This window comes from Setaria viridis, chromosome 5, assembly GCF_005286985.2.
Source record: "Setaria viridis chromosome 5, Setaria_viridis_v4.0, whole genome shotgun sequence".
Classification (NCBI taxonomy): domain Eukaryota; kingdom Viridiplantae; phylum Streptophyta; class Magnoliopsida; order Poales; family Poaceae; genus Setaria; species Setaria viridis.
This window is the reverse complement of record NC_048267.2, coordinates 43813218-43830007: the sequence shown is the minus strand read 5'-3', so window position 1 is coordinate 43830007 and position 16790 is coordinate 43813218. Positions and strand designations below refer to the sequence as shown.

At 48.8% G+C, this 16790-nt stretch overlaps 3 protein-coding genes and 1 pseudogene across 4 annotated transcripts; 2 read left to right on the top strand and 2 right to left on the bottom strand.

The window, feature by feature from the left end:
• The first annotated feature begins 1687 nt into the window (after positions 1-1687).
• LOC117855010 (uncharacterized) lies at positions 1688-3425 on the top strand. Of its 2 annotated transcripts, none has more exons than XM_034737284.2 (4): positions 1688-1890; positions 2420-2602; positions 2738-2890; positions 3235-3425. In XM_034737284.2, the coding sequence occupies exons 1-4, from the start codon at positions 1885-1887 to the stop codon at positions 3289-3291; spliced, it is 399 nt and encodes a 132-aa protein (XP_034593175.1). In that variant the 5' UTR covers positions 1688-1884; the 3' UTR covers positions 3292-3425. The 2 variants fall into 2 exon arrangements, with proteins under 2 accessions (XP_034593175.1, XP_034593174.1); XM_034737283.2 differs by having other exon boundaries at positions 1700-1890; positions 2738-2899.
• Positions 3426-10056: 6631 nt separating this feature from the next.
• On the bottom strand, positions 10057-11664 carry LOC117856574 (beta-D-xylosidase 1-like; annotated as a pseudogene).
• Positions 11665-11698: 34 nt separating this feature from the next.
• On the top strand, positions 11699-13394 carry LOC140222760 (uncharacterized). Its single transcript, XM_072293886.1, has one exon. It carries the CDS (start codon positions 12006-12008, stop codon positions 13392-13394), a length of 1389 nt encoding a protein of 462 aa, XP_072149987.1. The 5' UTR covers positions 11699-12005.
• A 27-nt stretch (positions 13395-13421) lies between these two features.
• On the bottom strand, positions 13422-16738 carry LOC117856644 (pentatricopeptide repeat-containing protein At1g05600). The gene is made up of 2 exons (XM_034738990.2): positions 14426-16738; positions 13422-13961 (listed from the first exon to the last, which is right to left on the bottom strand). Exon 1 carries the CDS (start codon positions 15986-15988, stop codon positions 14501-14503), a length of 1488 nt encoding a protein of 495 aa, XP_034594881.1. The 5' UTR covers positions 15989-16738; the 3' UTR covers positions 13422-13961; positions 14426-14500.
• Positions 16739-16790: the final 52 nt, after the last annotated feature.

Genomic DNA, 16790 nt, shown 5'->3' with positions numbered 1-16790 from the left:
GCGGGCCGGGCTTTAGAAAAATCGCCAGGTTCTCTCTCGTCGTCTTTGTCAAAAGTAGTTATAGATTCCGAAAGGTTCTAAGCTGGCCCAACAAAAAGGCCCATCGCATATGCGTGCATATCCGTCGCATGTACTACTACAAGGCCTGGGCCATCCTTTTTTTTTTTTGCTCCACTTAGCACACTTTAGGACACAGTGCCTTTGCATTATCAGCAACAGGGTAATCACTTTAGTGAATCGATTATTGCTTGTACTTGCAGTAATGTTAGAGCATCCATTGGCCAGTGCTCGAACAAATTGTACCCGAACCATGATAAGAATGCATGTTAATTTGTTCAGAAAGACCTGAAATCATGGCAAATCATCGTCTCCCGAAAACGGAGAACTCCGTTTAGCGAGAGCTTTTTGTATCATAACGTACGTGTTCAATTCAAACCATCTGGAGTAGCGAGTGACACGCCGAATGACTTGTAAAAAGGGAGGCGACATGCGTACGTACAAAAGGGCCCATCGGCCAGCGACTTTACACGCACGGTAACGTGACCAACTACTGGTCAGGGTTACTGCTTGCGTATTCCTCCGTTCAGTTGCGATCAATTTTCCAAGGAAAGCAGCAAGGTACTCCCTCCTCATTTCGACTATTTTTAAAAAGTTAAATTATTTTATATTTGACCAAAATTATAGAGGATCTCAAAAGTTTATGGCATCGAATAGATATACCATTAAAATATATTTAATGAAAAAAAATTAATGGTACTAATTTGGTATCATGAATATTAGTATTTTATTGTAAAAATTTAATCAAACTTGATATATTTTGACTCTTCAACTTCTTTGAAGTATTTATAATTTGGAACGAAGGGAGTACCCGTCTAGACTCGATGGGCTCATTCACGCACGGCGACTGACCCTTTTCTTGCTCATCGCCGGCTGCAATGTAATGTAGCCGATGGATGGATGTGTGACGCCGGCGGAAAGGGGAACGCTCTCGGCGGCGAGGTAAAGCGCGGCGTGCAGGGGCGGCAGGGGGATGGACGGAACCGCACGAATCATTGTGGTCTCGGCATGGTTCCGAGCAAAAGCGGGTGGCTTTTGCCGCTTTTCCGCTCCCATGCGTGGCCGGCCTTGAGAGCCGCGGCGGCTCAGCTCAGAGCGCGCTGCATGCTTGCCGGGGAGAGAGACGACCGCCATCCGTCTCGCTCCGCGGGTGACCAAACTGACGCCGGAGACAAAGCACGCGCGCCACAGACACGCACACTCATTGTTTATCATGCCGTGGCAAGAACTTGGTGCCAAAAGCCGGCAACTTTACAGTCCTGCTAGCTGCCTACTGGACTGTCAAGTGTGTGTGTGTCTGTGTCTGTCACTGTGTGTGTGACACAGAGAGAGAGAGAGAGAGTTACGAGAGAGAGACAGAGAGAAATAGGTAACTAATCTAGTAATATGGCCCAGTGGCTAGGCAGAGAGTGAGAGAGCACAGAAAAGAAGAGCATCATCACTGCACTACGGACACTAGGACCTCGGAAAGCAAGGGGTGGTGCGCCCCTGACCCTGCACTCCCTCCCTGCGGCATGAGGGTGGAGTGCTGGTACTCATTGCCTGCCCGCTGCCCGGGCGAGGCTCATCAGTAGCAGCTCGACGCTAGCTGCTGCTTTGGGCTCTTGCTTTTCCCTGGAGGGCTTTCTGAAAAGGTCCGGTACGTGTGCCCCCACATTCTCCTGCGGCCGAGCCTTTGGGCGGCTATGTATAGAGATGGAGCTCATCCTCTTCCAGCTGCCCAATTCCAACACAGCTCTCTTTGACTGCCATTGCTAGGTTCTCCCCTGTTCCTCTTCCTCTTCTCACAACTCGGACACCTGCTTCACAGCTTCAGCAACTGCAGAGATGGAGGTGAGCCAAGCTAGTATCTTTGTTGCCTTTCGTTCTTCCCATGTTTCCCTTATTGCAACGAAAGGTGCTTGCATTGTGTACTGCTATTCTAACAGTTCTTGAACCTGTGCATGCTATTGCTATGAACTTCAGATACTGAGATACATTAGCTTCACTGCTGTGAGCTGCTGGTTTCCATCCTTTGGCAACGAGAAGTGACTATACACATCTTGTACTAGCTAACAGCGAAACTTGTCTTGGCTGTGGGAATATATGCTCATCTAATATAGTTATCTACTGTAGATCTGAAATATACAATGCTCGTAACAGTATACGTTTTCTTTTTTAAACAAGTACGTACACGCCCTGCATTGACATACTGTACTATAATAAGGTGGCTTCAAACTCTGGGAAAACAGGATAGAATTCTTCAGTCAGCTCGGCTTCGTCATGTCCATTTTAATCTGCATAAACCTCCACTCTAACCAGACATGTATTGCACCATCCAGTTGCTCTTTAGAGGAGTAATGTTTGTTGCGATTTTTGGCAGGCGCAGGACGACTGCAAGTGGCGCCAGATTCCGGCGTTCGGCGACTGGAACCTGTGGGACGACATGCCAGTCACCCAATACTTCCAGGCAGGGCCCTTCTTCTTCACAGCACCGGTGGACAAAGACGACGAGGACCTCTTCAAGGTGCCCCAGTTCCCTGCCAAGCCCTACAGCTACAAGAAGGTCAAACAAGCACACCATTTCTTTCGTGAACTCTGATATCAGTTGGCATTATTCCATATTTTTCAGTTCAGTAGTTTCTATGCCCAGCCTCCAGTAACTCACAAAGTGACTGACAACTCTGTGATCAATGTGCAGTGTGTCGTGCGAGTGAAGGGAGAGAAAGCCAACGCTGTGCCGGCGAGGAAGAAGGGAGGCAGGAGGCAGTATGTGAACGAGCAGCAGAAGTGGAAGCCGAAGGGAGCAGTGGACGAGGACCTGTACAAGATCTCTCCGCAGCTTCTCTGCAAGGTGAAGAAGGCAAGTACCCTGTAATTCTAGTTTGCTCCCAGATCAGTGCGTCTTTTGCGGGACCCACGTGCAGCTAAGTGGATTTGCTTTTTATCTAGTTCTTCACATGTGATTGACATAAGCCTTTATCTAGCCTAAGCTGAACCTTTGCAAGTAGATTTTGTTAGGATTATAGTAGAACAGCAACGTTTGTCAAAGACGTGACCTTCGCTCAAAAGCTTAAGCACCGCTTTTGTAGCAAGGGGTTCTTGGGGCTTTATTTCCTAAAGTCAGACTGTAAATTTCAGCAAGGTTTTAGCTGAAAGTTGAGACATGGGCTCATGATCTTTTGTTTGTGTTTGCAGAAGAAGCTACTGAGGAATTTGCTGGGAGGGTGCCTGGGCCTGAGCTGCATCGCCTGAGTGAGGCGAAGCTTAATAAGTTTATGAGGGATTTGGTTGCTTCTCTAGAGAGCTGTATAGTGTCTATGCTAATATGGAATTTATGGAAACTTACTACTGCTTTGCACTCGTTTGAATGTAACACTTGCAGTCCATCTTTCCTGGTGCTGCTTTAGTATTTCACTTCAGTAAAAGCCTCCTGTTCCTTAAAAAAAAAAGGGCAGAGAGCGCTAAATTAAAAAATCTCGAACTGGAAATCTGATCACGTTGCTTTCGAATTTCCGAAACCTATTATATAACTAGGCCTTTTATTTTTGAAAATACGTTACAGGTCATTCGAATTTTATTAACTACTGCCACTCATAAACTAGATCGTTATAACTTACAAGCAAGAAGTTTTTTTTTACAAAATAAAAAACTAAACTTCCATTGAACTATAAATAAAGTCACAACACTCGACTCATAGGTGGCGGACTGTAATATCCCTCAAAATTAAGTGATATTAATTGTGCCAGTTTTTGCAAAAATTTAAAACTTTTTTTGATGGTGTGAATCATATAAATATATGGTCAAACTTAAGATCAACCACTTATCTCTAAATTCAAAAGATAGTAATTAAAATTGTGCATTTAAATTTAAACCATGCTTGCACGAGTGATTTGGATTTCATTTGATTTAATTTGGATCTCAAAGGTGAGTTTGTATTTTTGGATCTAATCCAAAATATAAACTAAATCTAGTATTTAAATAGCACCATATAAAAATCTAATGTGACTAACTCTAACTTTGCACACGAGATGGCCACAAACCCAACCAGCTCGGCCAAATCTACTAACATCTCTCTCTTCCTTTCTTTTCTTCTTGGTCCCTAACTTCTAGTTAACCTGGACCTTAGTTAGCTGAGCTAAACCAAACCGGCACACGTGTGATCTGCTAAACACGTTCAACACCAATGAAGCTAGCTAGCTTTGCTTCCTTCTTGTCTCTGCTTCTCTCCCTCGTGAAGCCACCAGCAAAGCTCCTTGAGGCCCTTTTATTTTCACGAGGCAGCCCAACCCAATCTCCTTTTGCTCCTTGCTTTCTTTTCGCGTGAAGCTCAGCCGGTCCATTATTGCTCCTTGTTTTTCCACGACAAGCCCAGCGAGCGGCCCGGCCCATCCACTGATCTTGCATGCTGCCGATGCCTCCTGTTCTTCCCGTACAAGCCGGCATCCCATCGCGCGGCGGCTATATCGGGAAAAAAACACACGCGTGGGCTGGTGATCTGACCCAACTCAATCTTTTTTTTTTAAGTCCAAACTAGCATTACGCTCCTGCTATTTTATTTTTTTTCCTGTTGCGGGCTGGCACGTGAAGGGAGAGGTGCCTCCACTTTCTTTTTTCATCCGTTATTTGTTTCATTTCCTTCCGTGTGTTTTCTTTCGTTCATTTTTTCCTTTTTGTTACTACTTCTCTTATATGGTTAACATATTTTCTTCCTTTCTTTTTCCTTTTTCTTATGAAGGATTTTCTTTATACTTCTTTTCTGTTTCTTTTAGTTGTATGACAACCTGGCAGATTCCTTTATATTATAATTTTTCGCAAGCTCATACAACTCTATTCTGACTGTTTTTCCTTCATTTTTTTCTTTTACGTTTGTTTCCTTTTCCTTTTCAATTCATTTCACCTCTCCTCTATTTTTCTACTACCTTTTCTTCTGTACTCCTCAAATAGATATACCTTTTCTCATTTGTACGCCTATGTATTATTCATTCATACATTCCTTTCTATTTCATATCGAATTATGATCTTTTCTATTTTTTCTGTTTTCATGTTTAGAAAATGTATGCATATTTTTTTATTTATTTATGTTCTACTTCCTTCAATCTTCCATTTCACTTGTCCTTTCCATCCCTATCTAATACTTTTTTTGAGTTCGTGTAATAATTTTCCCATTGCATACAATTCTTTTAAGTTTATAATTTTTTTTGTCTCCCAAATTTTTATAATTTATTCTATCATTGTATATTTTTTCTATAAGTTGTATAATTTATTCGATGTGTATAACTGTTATGTTCCATGAATTCATATAATTTGTTCGACAATGTGTACATATTTGTTCGTGATATTCATTTTTCTATTATTTTGTATTGTACAACACATTGTTCATGATTTCAACTATTTTAGTTCAAAGTGTATTATTATTTTGTTCCTTGTATTAAATTATTTGTTTGTAGAAAATAATCATTCGTTCGTGACGTTCAATTATATATTCGTTGTAGCTGATATTAATTATTCCATATTAAAAAAATTAAATTATCTTTGAGACATAGTCAAGTGGGGTCTTGTTTCGAAGATCATGTATTAGGCAATTCATTGGTGCAATCGGAATCCAATTTTAGTTGTAGACATTGTCAATTGTTATTTTTATCCTATACAAATGTTCATATGTCGAGTTTTTTCGCATTATACTATTTTTTTGTCATATTTAGTCTTTTGTTCTCAGAAAACTGGTGCATACATGCAAGAGAGACAAAACTGATGATGTCATTCCGATCGCACCATTGGAATTCTAACAATAAAAGCTTTACAATAAGATCCCACTTTACTATATTTGGATGAATTTTTTAATTCACATTTTTTTATCAAGGTTGCATATTTTGTAAGATATATACACGTGGAACAAATTATACAAACTCATGAAACAAAATAATCATACACATCGAACAAAATATATGAACTCAAAGAACATGTTTAATTTTTTGTTCGTAAAAAATAGTTATTTGTTCGTGGTGTTCAAGCATTTGTTCGCAGTAGTCATAACTAATTAATCCGTATCTAAAAAATATTTTTTAAAAAATATTCTCCAAACATAGTCGAGTGGGGTCTTGTTTTGAAGATCTTGTTATAAAAAATTTAATGGTATAATCGAACTTTGATTTGAAGGTCCGGTTTAAGAGTTATGATTTTTTTAGATTTTAAACGCTCTTGCATGTGGATGATATCACCAACTCTAGTGAGTTGTTACTCCACTCGATTCTTTCACCCGCGCAGCCTAATAATCATCATGCGGTCCACCAATCAGTCCGCAGGTCAGCAGCAGAAGGTGACATCAGCAAATATGTCAGCTTCTACGATGCATAACCGCACCCTCCCATCGCCTGCTATCTCTTTCTCTCGCTTTTTCCCTCGCTCGCTTCTCTCGCACTGCAGCGCTATGCGACAGCCGAGCGGCAGCGCCCATAAACATGACCACACTGCAGCTCTTCTCATTGCATGCGGGCCCAATAGCCAAGATGGGAGGACGAACCTCCTTTTGACCGCACCTGTCTGCACGAGGGCGCCTCCCAAGCCTCGAATGCTCGCCTGCCCCACGTGCGAACCACGCCATTGCGTGGATGCGAGCCACGCGTCCTGAGCACGGCCACCAAGGATCATCAGTCGTCCACGCCTCGCAGCCCCTCGCGAACCCTAGCCGTCGACCTATAAAGCCCCCATGGGTGCAGCTCTCCCTTGCCCAGCTGCCCCTTTGGGGTTCTCCCTACCGCGCCACCACACCAAGAACAGAGGGAGAAAGATCCTAGCTGTGAGACCCGTGACACAACCAGGAGCTGACACTTATCCTCACCTTAAATTCTGAATTTAGTTAAATTAATTAACGTGCTTTACTTTCTTATTAATTCATAAATAATTCACATAGCTCAGGAAAATTATTGAACCAACTTCATTAATTTTCTAAAAATGAACCTGTGTTGTTTGTAGCTAGTTTGATGTTATTTGGTTCTTCTAAATTTGAGTTATTGGTAATTTTCTTTAGTTGTAATGCTCGTTATTTATTTTATGTTGCATCTCGTGTATGTTTGTAGACCCGAGCTGCGACGACCAAGAAGACACTTCAACCTCGACTTCATCGGTGAGGATTTCAACAATGAATAAGGTGTCATGTCACTTCCAATCATATAGATTCTATGCATGCTTAGTTGCTAGTGCTTTAATTATGATGCTTGGATGATGATTGATTGCATAGCCTATGATTTTAGCCATGCCTTCATAATTGTTTATCATGTTTTTCTTGTTACCTACTTGTGGACTATATATAGACCCCTTGCTAGTCCGCCTTACTTATATCCATATACATGCTTTTGAGTTATGGATGGACATACGCTATGATTTTGGTGATGGGATTCCTTGTACACTCTCACGTGTGTTTTTGGTGAGTGTGATCCCTTGACGTGTTTTGGCGGGAGTGAGCCGCGGTTGGTACTGAGGAGTGTCTTACTATGGGAGAGCATTCTAGACTCTCTCCACCCCCTGTGCTTGTGGCGGGTATCTTGTTTAGCATTGAGGAGCAGGTGGCGTACTTGTACATTGCAGGTGCTTCGGCACATACTTTGTGGAGTTAAGTGCTCACTCTCGGCCCCTAAGGATCGAGTCAGTTTACCACCAGTCACAGTATCTATTTACGTACATACCGTTCACCTTGTTATGGGTGGTGTTTGTTCCAAGACTAGTGATGGATAGTGCTCAGCCTGTACGCAGATTGGAGGATCAGTGTAAGGAGTTCGAGGTATTAACCTTCTCTGACCAGACTGCACCCCAGCGTGGGTAGGTTTCATAGTCTCGAGGTCTTCAACTGGTGACGGTGTGCCCTGCAGTTGAGGACGGTTCCAGACTCGAGGAAACAGGAGATTGCTATCCACTTACTAAGGCTTCGGTCGATAGGTTGGGTTTGGATGGCTGATGCCCATTTAGGCTCCATCCGTGCAGGTACAGATGTACAACCTCTGCAGAGTTTATAAACCTATAGCTATAGCCTGTGTCAACTGGTTATGGAGTAGACTTATACTATTCTTCTACCTCCCTCTTTTGAGATAGGCCGGTGTTTGTCGTTGAGATGTGAGGGAAGGGAGCTCTCACATTGCCTAGAGTGTTTGGGTGCTGGATTCTTCGGTGAAGGATCTGGTGATTTGTGATGACTTCCTTAATGTGAGGTGTTGACCTCGGAGATGGTATTGTTTTGATGTATCCTTGATTGCTGCTGCTGTTGCTGCCTAAACCACTACAGCCATATATAGGTTTAGCCATGCATATAGTATTATTCCCCAGTTTTCTTGGCTTGCTACTATTTGGAGTTGACACGGCCTACCCACTTCTCGGGTAGATGGTGGCTTTTCAGGGTCGGAGCCCGACTATGACTTCGACAATGATGGATGCGAAGACTAGGGATGGTCCCTTGCTCAAGTCACCTCTGGAGGTGGTGTTCGCCGTAGTTCATGTTTCCACTGCATAGATATTTTACCTTTCATGATTCAGTCCTGAAAGACCTGTACCGGCATGTGCCGAAGTGATGTACTCGATATTTATGATATTATTACTCTTGCTACTTTTTATTTTTGTGTTGGTATGGATTTGTACTATCTGAGATAGGGATTCGCATGTGATAGTCTTCCTAGGACTATCACGGAGATGCGTAGGCTTGAATTCTCAGAAATGGGAATTCGGATCATTTCACGAACCATTCGCCGGTCAAGTACACTGGGTCTGTGTAAACTTTGGAATTGAACTGCGAAATGTCTGGTGTCAAGTGGTAGACTGTCCGCCGTACAAAGAATGGTCGAGTAGCATAAACGAACCAGTTCTGTGTGGATTTTGGGGTGAACCACGGATAGTCCGTGGGTGGGTAGCGGACCGTCCGCCATACAAATTTCTGGGGACGCGTTTTTTGCAGAAGCTCAGTGTGTTGGGTTACGATTCACGGACTATCCGCTCCTAGGCCGCGGACCATCCGTGTGCGGGCCGAGGCTCACCGGTGAGGTCGCTAGTGGCAACTCCAGCCACAAGTTTGGGTGCCGTTTGTTTCTACAGGTTCGTGAGGATATAGAGAACTTGTTTTGGGTGGTAGATTTGACATGCATGGGACCTTTGGAGCCCTAGGTCGTCAATGGTGATGAAGTCATGGATGGGCTTTGTAGCTTGATTGAGGGCAAAAGAAGATGACGAGCACTGAGGGGAGCTCACCGGCAACAAGTAGAGCATGAGCAAGGGGCCGCGTGTTGGCGTAGGGTGGTGTTGGAGTAGATTGGGCCGAGTTCATCCTTGAGGTGCTTGGGGAAGATGAAGAAGAAGCTTGGGGATGGCCTTCTCCTTGGTCTCCGGCGAGGAAGAGGTGGACGAGGTGATGGAGAAGCTCGTTGACGACGTGCTTAGGCAGTCCTCTAGCCAACTCCGGTGATGGCGGTGATGGATTTGGTGGGGGAAGATGGATTTTCTCCTCCATGGCTTGGATTGGGGAAGAAAGAAGGGAGGGAGAGAGCTCCTGGTGTGTGTGAGGGAGGAAGCAGGGGAGGGGGAGGCGCATGGGTGAGGTGGAAGGGTTGGGTGGGGTCCAGGGGCGTGTGACACCGTATCTCTGCAAGCACGACACGCACACACAAGCGTCTCGCGAACAGTTCATGGAGAGCGGCGGACATCCACGATTTTTATAGAAACTTCTTTCCTCCATCTTCCAAAAGTAATCTTCTAGGACTCCAAAAATTCCAAAAAAATTTGTGTTTATACATGAAATCAAGAGTAATCCATTTTGCTTGAATTGGGAAGAAAAGCTATGGTACATTTGAAATGAAAATTCTTCCCAGAATGTTATTTTTGGTTTTCGGCTGAGCTGTTTGGCTTCAAGATGGATTCCTAAAATTCGAAAAAAATCACCTAAATTCATATTTGAGGAAGAAGTGTTTTACCGAGTTATGACTGAATATATGTCCTATTGGAAATGGAAAGTTTCTTCACAAGGTATGCATTTTCACTTTATTCAATAATTCAAATTAAAATGCAAAAGCATTCGAACAAGCACAAAAATTTTTATCCTACCAAATAATGATGCTCATGGTACAATGCTCAAGAATGTAATTACATTTAGGTCGTTACATTAGACTACTTTTCTCGTTGCAAAATATGAAGTTTATGTAAAATTTGTGATTATATAAGCTGATGATTGGAGTTAATGTACTTGGGTTATGGTGGCCGAAGATGACGTCGGCGATGGCCTGGCCGGGGTAGCCCGCCCAGAGGATGGCGGCGATCCTCGGGTCGTTGTGCGCGAAGGCGATGTCGATGGGGCCGCTGGACATGAGAACGAGGATGACGGGGACCTTGGAGGCTTTCGCCACGGCGGAGATGAGCTCCGCTTGGCGGCCAGCGAGAAGCAGGCTGGATAGGTCGAGCCCGGCGACGACGACGGTGGCGGCGGTGGCGATGGGCTGCTGGGTCCCCGCGCACGCCACGTCGGTGCACCCGGCCTCGTGCACCGCCTGGCGAACGTACTGCCACGGCCTGCAGCGGCGTGGTTCCCGGCGTAGTTCCCGATCAACGCCCCCGTGGCCTCGGCGTGCGGTCCCACGACGGCGACGACGCGGTGCGCGGCGGCGCGTAGCGGTAGGACGCCGCCCCTGTGCATGTTCCCCCACCGCTCGTTCTTGAGGAGCACGACGCCCTTGCGCGCCGCCTCGAGCGCGAGCTCCTGGTGCGCCGGCGTGCACACGTCCCGGGGCCCGAGGTGCCCGAACGGCCCGGCGGCGGGGTCGCCGTCGAACATCCCCAGCCGCATCTGCACGGCGACGGGGTTGGTCACCGCTGCGTCGACATCAGCGTCGGCGACCTTCCGCCTCGCCACCGCCGACTCCGTGTACTGCGCCAGGAAGGGCCCGCAGTTCAGATCGAGCCCGGCGCGGAGCGTGGCGGCTATGGCGTCCTCGGTGGTGAGCGTGTAGTGCTGGTCCCGGAACAAGACGTCGACGGAGTGGCAGTCGAAGACGATGTACCGTCCAGTACTCCAGTCCCCACTCGCCATGTATGGTGCTCTTCAGGAACCCCTCGTCGGCGCAGGTGGGCACGCCATAGACCTGCTTTTAGAAGCACATGACGACGCTGGCGGCCTTGCCGCCGGCGACGCAGGTGCGGCAGGGGACGTTGAAGGTGTCCTCGAGGTCCTGCGCCGCCACGACGGCGTTGTAGTGGAACCGGTCGGTGCCGCCCCACCGGTCCAGGTCGTACGCCGCGAAGTGCTTGCAGCAGGCAGCGAGCTTGAGGCGGCCGCCGGTGGACGGCTGTTGGAGGCCGCGGACGTAGGCGGCGGCGTAGCGGGCGGAGACGGTGGGGTCCTCGCCGGGGATCTCCTGCCTCTCATCCTCTCAATCGACGACGACCAAGGAAAAAAAAAGAATAATACTTTTAGCATTCCGTTATACGCGTATTTTCTTTTATTATTATGTATTTCCTTGGTATTTGCAACGTGCACGTACTCGCTGGCATATGGTTCGCGCGTACGTCTACCATTTTGCAGGCGATGTCGCACGAGGCGCGCGTCATGTACAACGTGAACATCTTCCATGGCCCGCGGTGGGGCCGGGGGTGCATCATCGCGAGGCACGAGGAGGGGACGCAAGACGATGGCTGGGACGCGGCGAGGTGAGAGACGACGGGAGGTGGCGAGTCCGACTCCGCGACGGAATCGGACGGCGCACCATAACTCGTCCTGTCCGTGTTCGTAACGGAATCGATAAACGCGTGCCGGGTGCATACTCCCGTGTCTCCAACTCTCCATCTACAAACTACAATTCTGTATAAAATACCGTGCACGGTGGTGCACCGGAGGCCGGCCAGACAACGAGATCACAACTCGCACCGCGCCATCGTGTCCTCGCCTCGCCGGCCGCCGCCGAGCGCTCGCGTGCGTCGCAGGATCACCGCCGCCGCCCGCCATGCCGCGCCGCAAAATCCAGATGGGCCTCATCGGCAAGGCGGGGTCGCTCACGAGGACCTTCAACGGGAGGAAGGAGGGGCTGAAGAAGAAGGCGCGCGAGCTGGCGATACTCTGCGACGTCGACGTCGCGCTCGTCTGCGCTGGTCCCCGCGGCGGCGCGCCGGCGGACGTGTGGGAGTTCGGCGCGGGTGTCATCGACAGGTACCGTAGGCTGCCGGCGGACAAGCGGGCGAAGCACACGCACCTCGGCTACCTCAACATCGAGCTGGGCAAGGAGAAGGCCAGGCTCGCCAAGGAGCGGCAGGAGGGCCCCAAGGAGCTCGCGTCGCCCAGCGCGGCGGTGTTGAAGGGCGTGAACCTGGAGGAGCTGCTCGGGTCCATCGACGCGGCGCTGCTCGCCACGGCGAAGAGGCGGAAGGCGCTGGGCATGCCGGACGACGGCATCGCCGGCGGTGGCCAGCTACGGCAGGCCGCCGTCGTGCCGCTGGAGCAAGGGGTCCGCCTCGCCGGCGACGCCGACCTCGACGACATGGAGGCGTGGGTCGACGAGCTCACGTGGCACGGCGTCGAGCCGCATCCGCTCAATGCCAGCATGACAATGCAGCCTGCATCCGGCGGCGTCCAATACATCAACGGCGTCGAGCCTCGTCCGCTCAACGCCAGCATGGCGCAGCCTGCATCCGGTGCCCAGTACATCAACAGCGGCAGCATGTGCATGGCTGGCAACCAGTACTTGCAGCAGGTGGGAGGCAATGGCGAGAACGCCCACGGCCAACTACTGCCATGGGACGCGTACCAGCTGCACAACACCGCCTCCTGCCCTGATCATGGCTTCTTCCAATACACTGGCAGCAACTGCTCGTACTCGGACATGAGCGGGTGCCCCCAGATGCCGGTGCCGAGCAATGCCAACGCCTACAACGGCTGGTTCGATCAGGCCATGTGGGGCGCCGACGAGTCGTCGTGCGACGCCGCCGTGCCGGTCGAATACCACCACCAACCCTCCCTGCACATCACCGGCAATCCTGCGTACATGCCACCGGAGCACTCCAGCATGGGAACCGGCGGCGGCGACTGCTTCACCGGCGTGTCGCCCATTGGCCTGGACGGCAGCTTCATGGATGCAAGTGGCCACGGGTACGGGACGCAGTGCTTGGCTGATAACTTCCAGTGCCCGGACGCCACCCAGCAGTTTGGAGTGGAGCCGCTGCATTACCTCAGTGATGTGGCCGAAGGCATCAGCTATTATGACGATCTCGGACTCTTTGATCACAGCAGCTCTGGGACAGTGCAGTTCGGTTCAGAGCTGTCTCAATCAGGTGTGCTAGATCAGGATTCAGGAGTCCAGAAGTTTTGGCTGATGAAAGAGGCAGCCGGATTCTACTGAGCAGTCCCAGTGAGATGTGCCACAGCATGATTCAAGACTAGCAATTTTGGCAACACAGCAATTTCGAATACTACATAGGCGTACATCACCCCAGATCTGCCTATAAAGTCTAGGGCCATGTTTCCGTGACAGGTTTAGCAAACGTAAAACTGACCATGTAGAAAACGCTTTGTGGCTTCCATAGTGCTTTGTAGCAAATGCTTTTGCTAAGAATGTAAAATTGGCAGACGTACAAAGTTACCCACATCACCTCCAGGCTCCAGAGCTGGTTGAATCGCCTTCACTGCTGCTCCTCCCACTTCCGCTCCCACTGTCACACGTAGAGATTATCTGCTCTTCTTTCCACGTTGGCATTCACTAGGGCTCAAAGCACCAGCTTCACTGAGCGAGCACCTCACCAGCTTCATCATTTACATCAGCAATTTCATCATCCATATCGTCCTGATTTGGTGAGTTGATGTTGAAACTGCGAACTTATGTCCCTTGTCTTGATGCCATGTTATTGGGAGAGATCCATCATCATTGTCATTAGCAAGCATGTAGGTTACTGTTGGTCATTTGGATCAGCTGAAAAGGCAAAGAGTTTTAAGATTACAGGGATGTGTAGTGCTTGTTATTGTATCTTGGACGTGCAACAAGTAATGGGCATGAGAGCAAATGAGCATAAATGAATAAATCTTGTTCGGTAAAATTAAGAAATTTTGCACATACTTGTAGCAATAAATGTAGAATTGGTTATTTTTCTCTTTAGTCGCTCCACTTTTAATGGAGGAATGCTACTTTCAGAAAAATCTTAATAACGATAGGAGCATATGATTCAGAAAAAAATTAATGGATGAGGAGGCAGCAATGCTCAATAGGAGCATATGATTTAGAGGACCCTTATATCCAACTGTTTTCTTCATCAAGCATCAAGCTCAAAGCACAAAAAACTTGCCACCAAACAAGAAACAGAAAAATGTATTAAAGCCGTAAGGGTTAATGATATTGTACTATTCACAACAACTATTGCATAAATAGGAGTAACTTACACTCATTGCGGTGCAGTTGCGGTTTCAAGAATCTACTAGGCTGAATCCCAGTTCCACTTCTCGTACAGTTACAACCTAAGCTTTCTCCAGCAGCTCAGCTCCTAAAACTTCAAACTGGGACATACATACCGCGGAGACTAAGGAAGACCAAACACGGATATCTGGTGTTTCTCCATGATCGATCATCTCTTCTAGCCATAGCAATGCATCATATGTTCTACCAGCAGAACATAAACCTTCAATAATATTGTTGAACGCACTTCTGTCAGGCCGATGATGTCCCTTCACCATCCTCTCCATTAACTTTGATGCATCAACAAACTTGCTTTCTGAGCACAAACCGCGAACCAAGATCGAAAACGTGTCCTTTTCCGCAACACAACCAAGCTGCCTGTCCATCTTCTTGAGTAATTCTAGTGCCCTCATTGATTGCATTGTGTCACAAAGACCCTTCATTAGCAAGTTATAAGTTGTCACTGTTGGAACAAGGTCATTCTTGGGCAACTCCTCCTCCAACACCTTCACAGCATCATCCACATTTCCTTCCCTGCATAAAGCAGTGATCTTTGCCTCATAGATGCACATTGTTGGCTTGAAACGCTTCTTGGCCATGTCCTCAAACAATTTGTCCACCTGACCAAACTGACCTTCTTCATAGAGGTCAAGAATCATGGACTCAAAGCTCACAACAGTACGACCACCTCGCACAGCCAACGCCTGGTCAATGGCTTCCTGGGCATCCTCGAGGCTAAGCACAGCAAGCATTGGCACACGAAGAGACCGACGACTACCTGGTGAACTCAGGCCCTTCCTGAGCACCTTATCCAGAACAATCTCAGCCTGTTCACCCCGGCCAGCCGCACAGAGTGCTACCAGCAATGCCCGGTACACCACAACATCACCGTCGCAGCCCCTCTGCGATACGCGCCACAGCATGGAATAGAGGAGATGCGTGGCCTCGTCGAGCATTCCAGCGTCACAGAGAGCAGGCACGATCGCACGGTAAGCGTCCCTTTCCGGTGTGAGGCATAGCTTCGGCATTTCATCGAGCACCTGCAGCGCGAGGTCAGGGCGCCGCACGCAGCAGAGGCCAGATATGAGCAGGGTAAGGTCTCCGGATGCTACCGAGACTTCCGGGCGCCCGGCGAAGTCGGTGAAGAGGCGGGCGGCCTCAGGGAGAAGACTTTGGGAGACGAGGCGCCGGAGAAGGGCGGAGAAGGAGAGGGACCACGACGGGGACGGGGAGGAGGGGAGCGAGGAGCGGAAGATGGAGACGGCGGCCGCTGGAGAGAGGTTGGGGATCGAAGCGGCGAGGAGGTAGTCGGCGGAGGGGGAGGATGGGAGGACCCGGCGGAGGAGGGACGGGAGTACGGTGGAGCCGGCGGCGGCCGCGAGGAGGGAGGAGCGGACGTCGTCGTTGTGGCGGTAGGAGGAGGGTGGGTAGCGGCGAGGCGCGTCCGAGTACAGGTGGACGGCTTCGAGGGGGTTCTTCTGACGGCGTATGGCCCCGGCGAGCTGCGCCGGAGTCAGCACCCGCGGCCACCGCACCGGTGTGGCGCCCATCGCCGGAGACGTTGCTGCTGTGGGCGTCGACACGATCACGCGATGGAATTTTCTAATTTCCTAGCCGGAGACGTTTTTTATTTTTATATTTTTTTTACAAATTTGCACAAATATATAGTCGAATCAAAAAATTGTAAAAATGGGTCTATGCCGCCGCTCGAATAAAAAAATTGCAAAAATGGGTCTATATCGCCGCTTGAAACGGCGGTAACGGGCTACCGCTGTATCAACCGGTGGTGGAGGAAGCTACCGCCGGATGAAACGGCGGTGGCCCGCTTACCGTCAGATGAGATGGCGGTAGCGCCGCGCCCTGATGCAGGCTCGCTTCCACCCATTTCGGGCCGCGTGCCACCCATTTTGCAAGTCGCTGGTGGTTCCTGCTACCCATCATTTCGGGCCTTGTGCTCCCTGTCACCGGTGGTGGTGGTCCTTGCTCTGGCGGTGGTCCCGTTGATTACTGCAGCAGCTATTGATAGGCTCAGCTCCGTGCAAGTAGCAGCACAGTGCAGCATGCATGCATGAAAAGGTACGACCAGGGCAGCGGAGACCCATTTTGCAAGTTGCTGGTGGTGTTGTAGGCTCCTTTTTGGACCGCGTAATGGGAATATGTTATTTCACTTGTTTGGAGCTGCGCCAGTTGGGTGAAGCCCTACCGCCGTTTGAAACAACGGTAAGGACCCCTTCGTTGTTTTAAGGTCCTGCTGCCATTTTCATCCGGCAGTACACAGCAGTACATACCAGCCGACACTATCACCGTTTGAAACGGCGGTAAGGATCCTACCGCCGTTTCAGCCGGCGACAT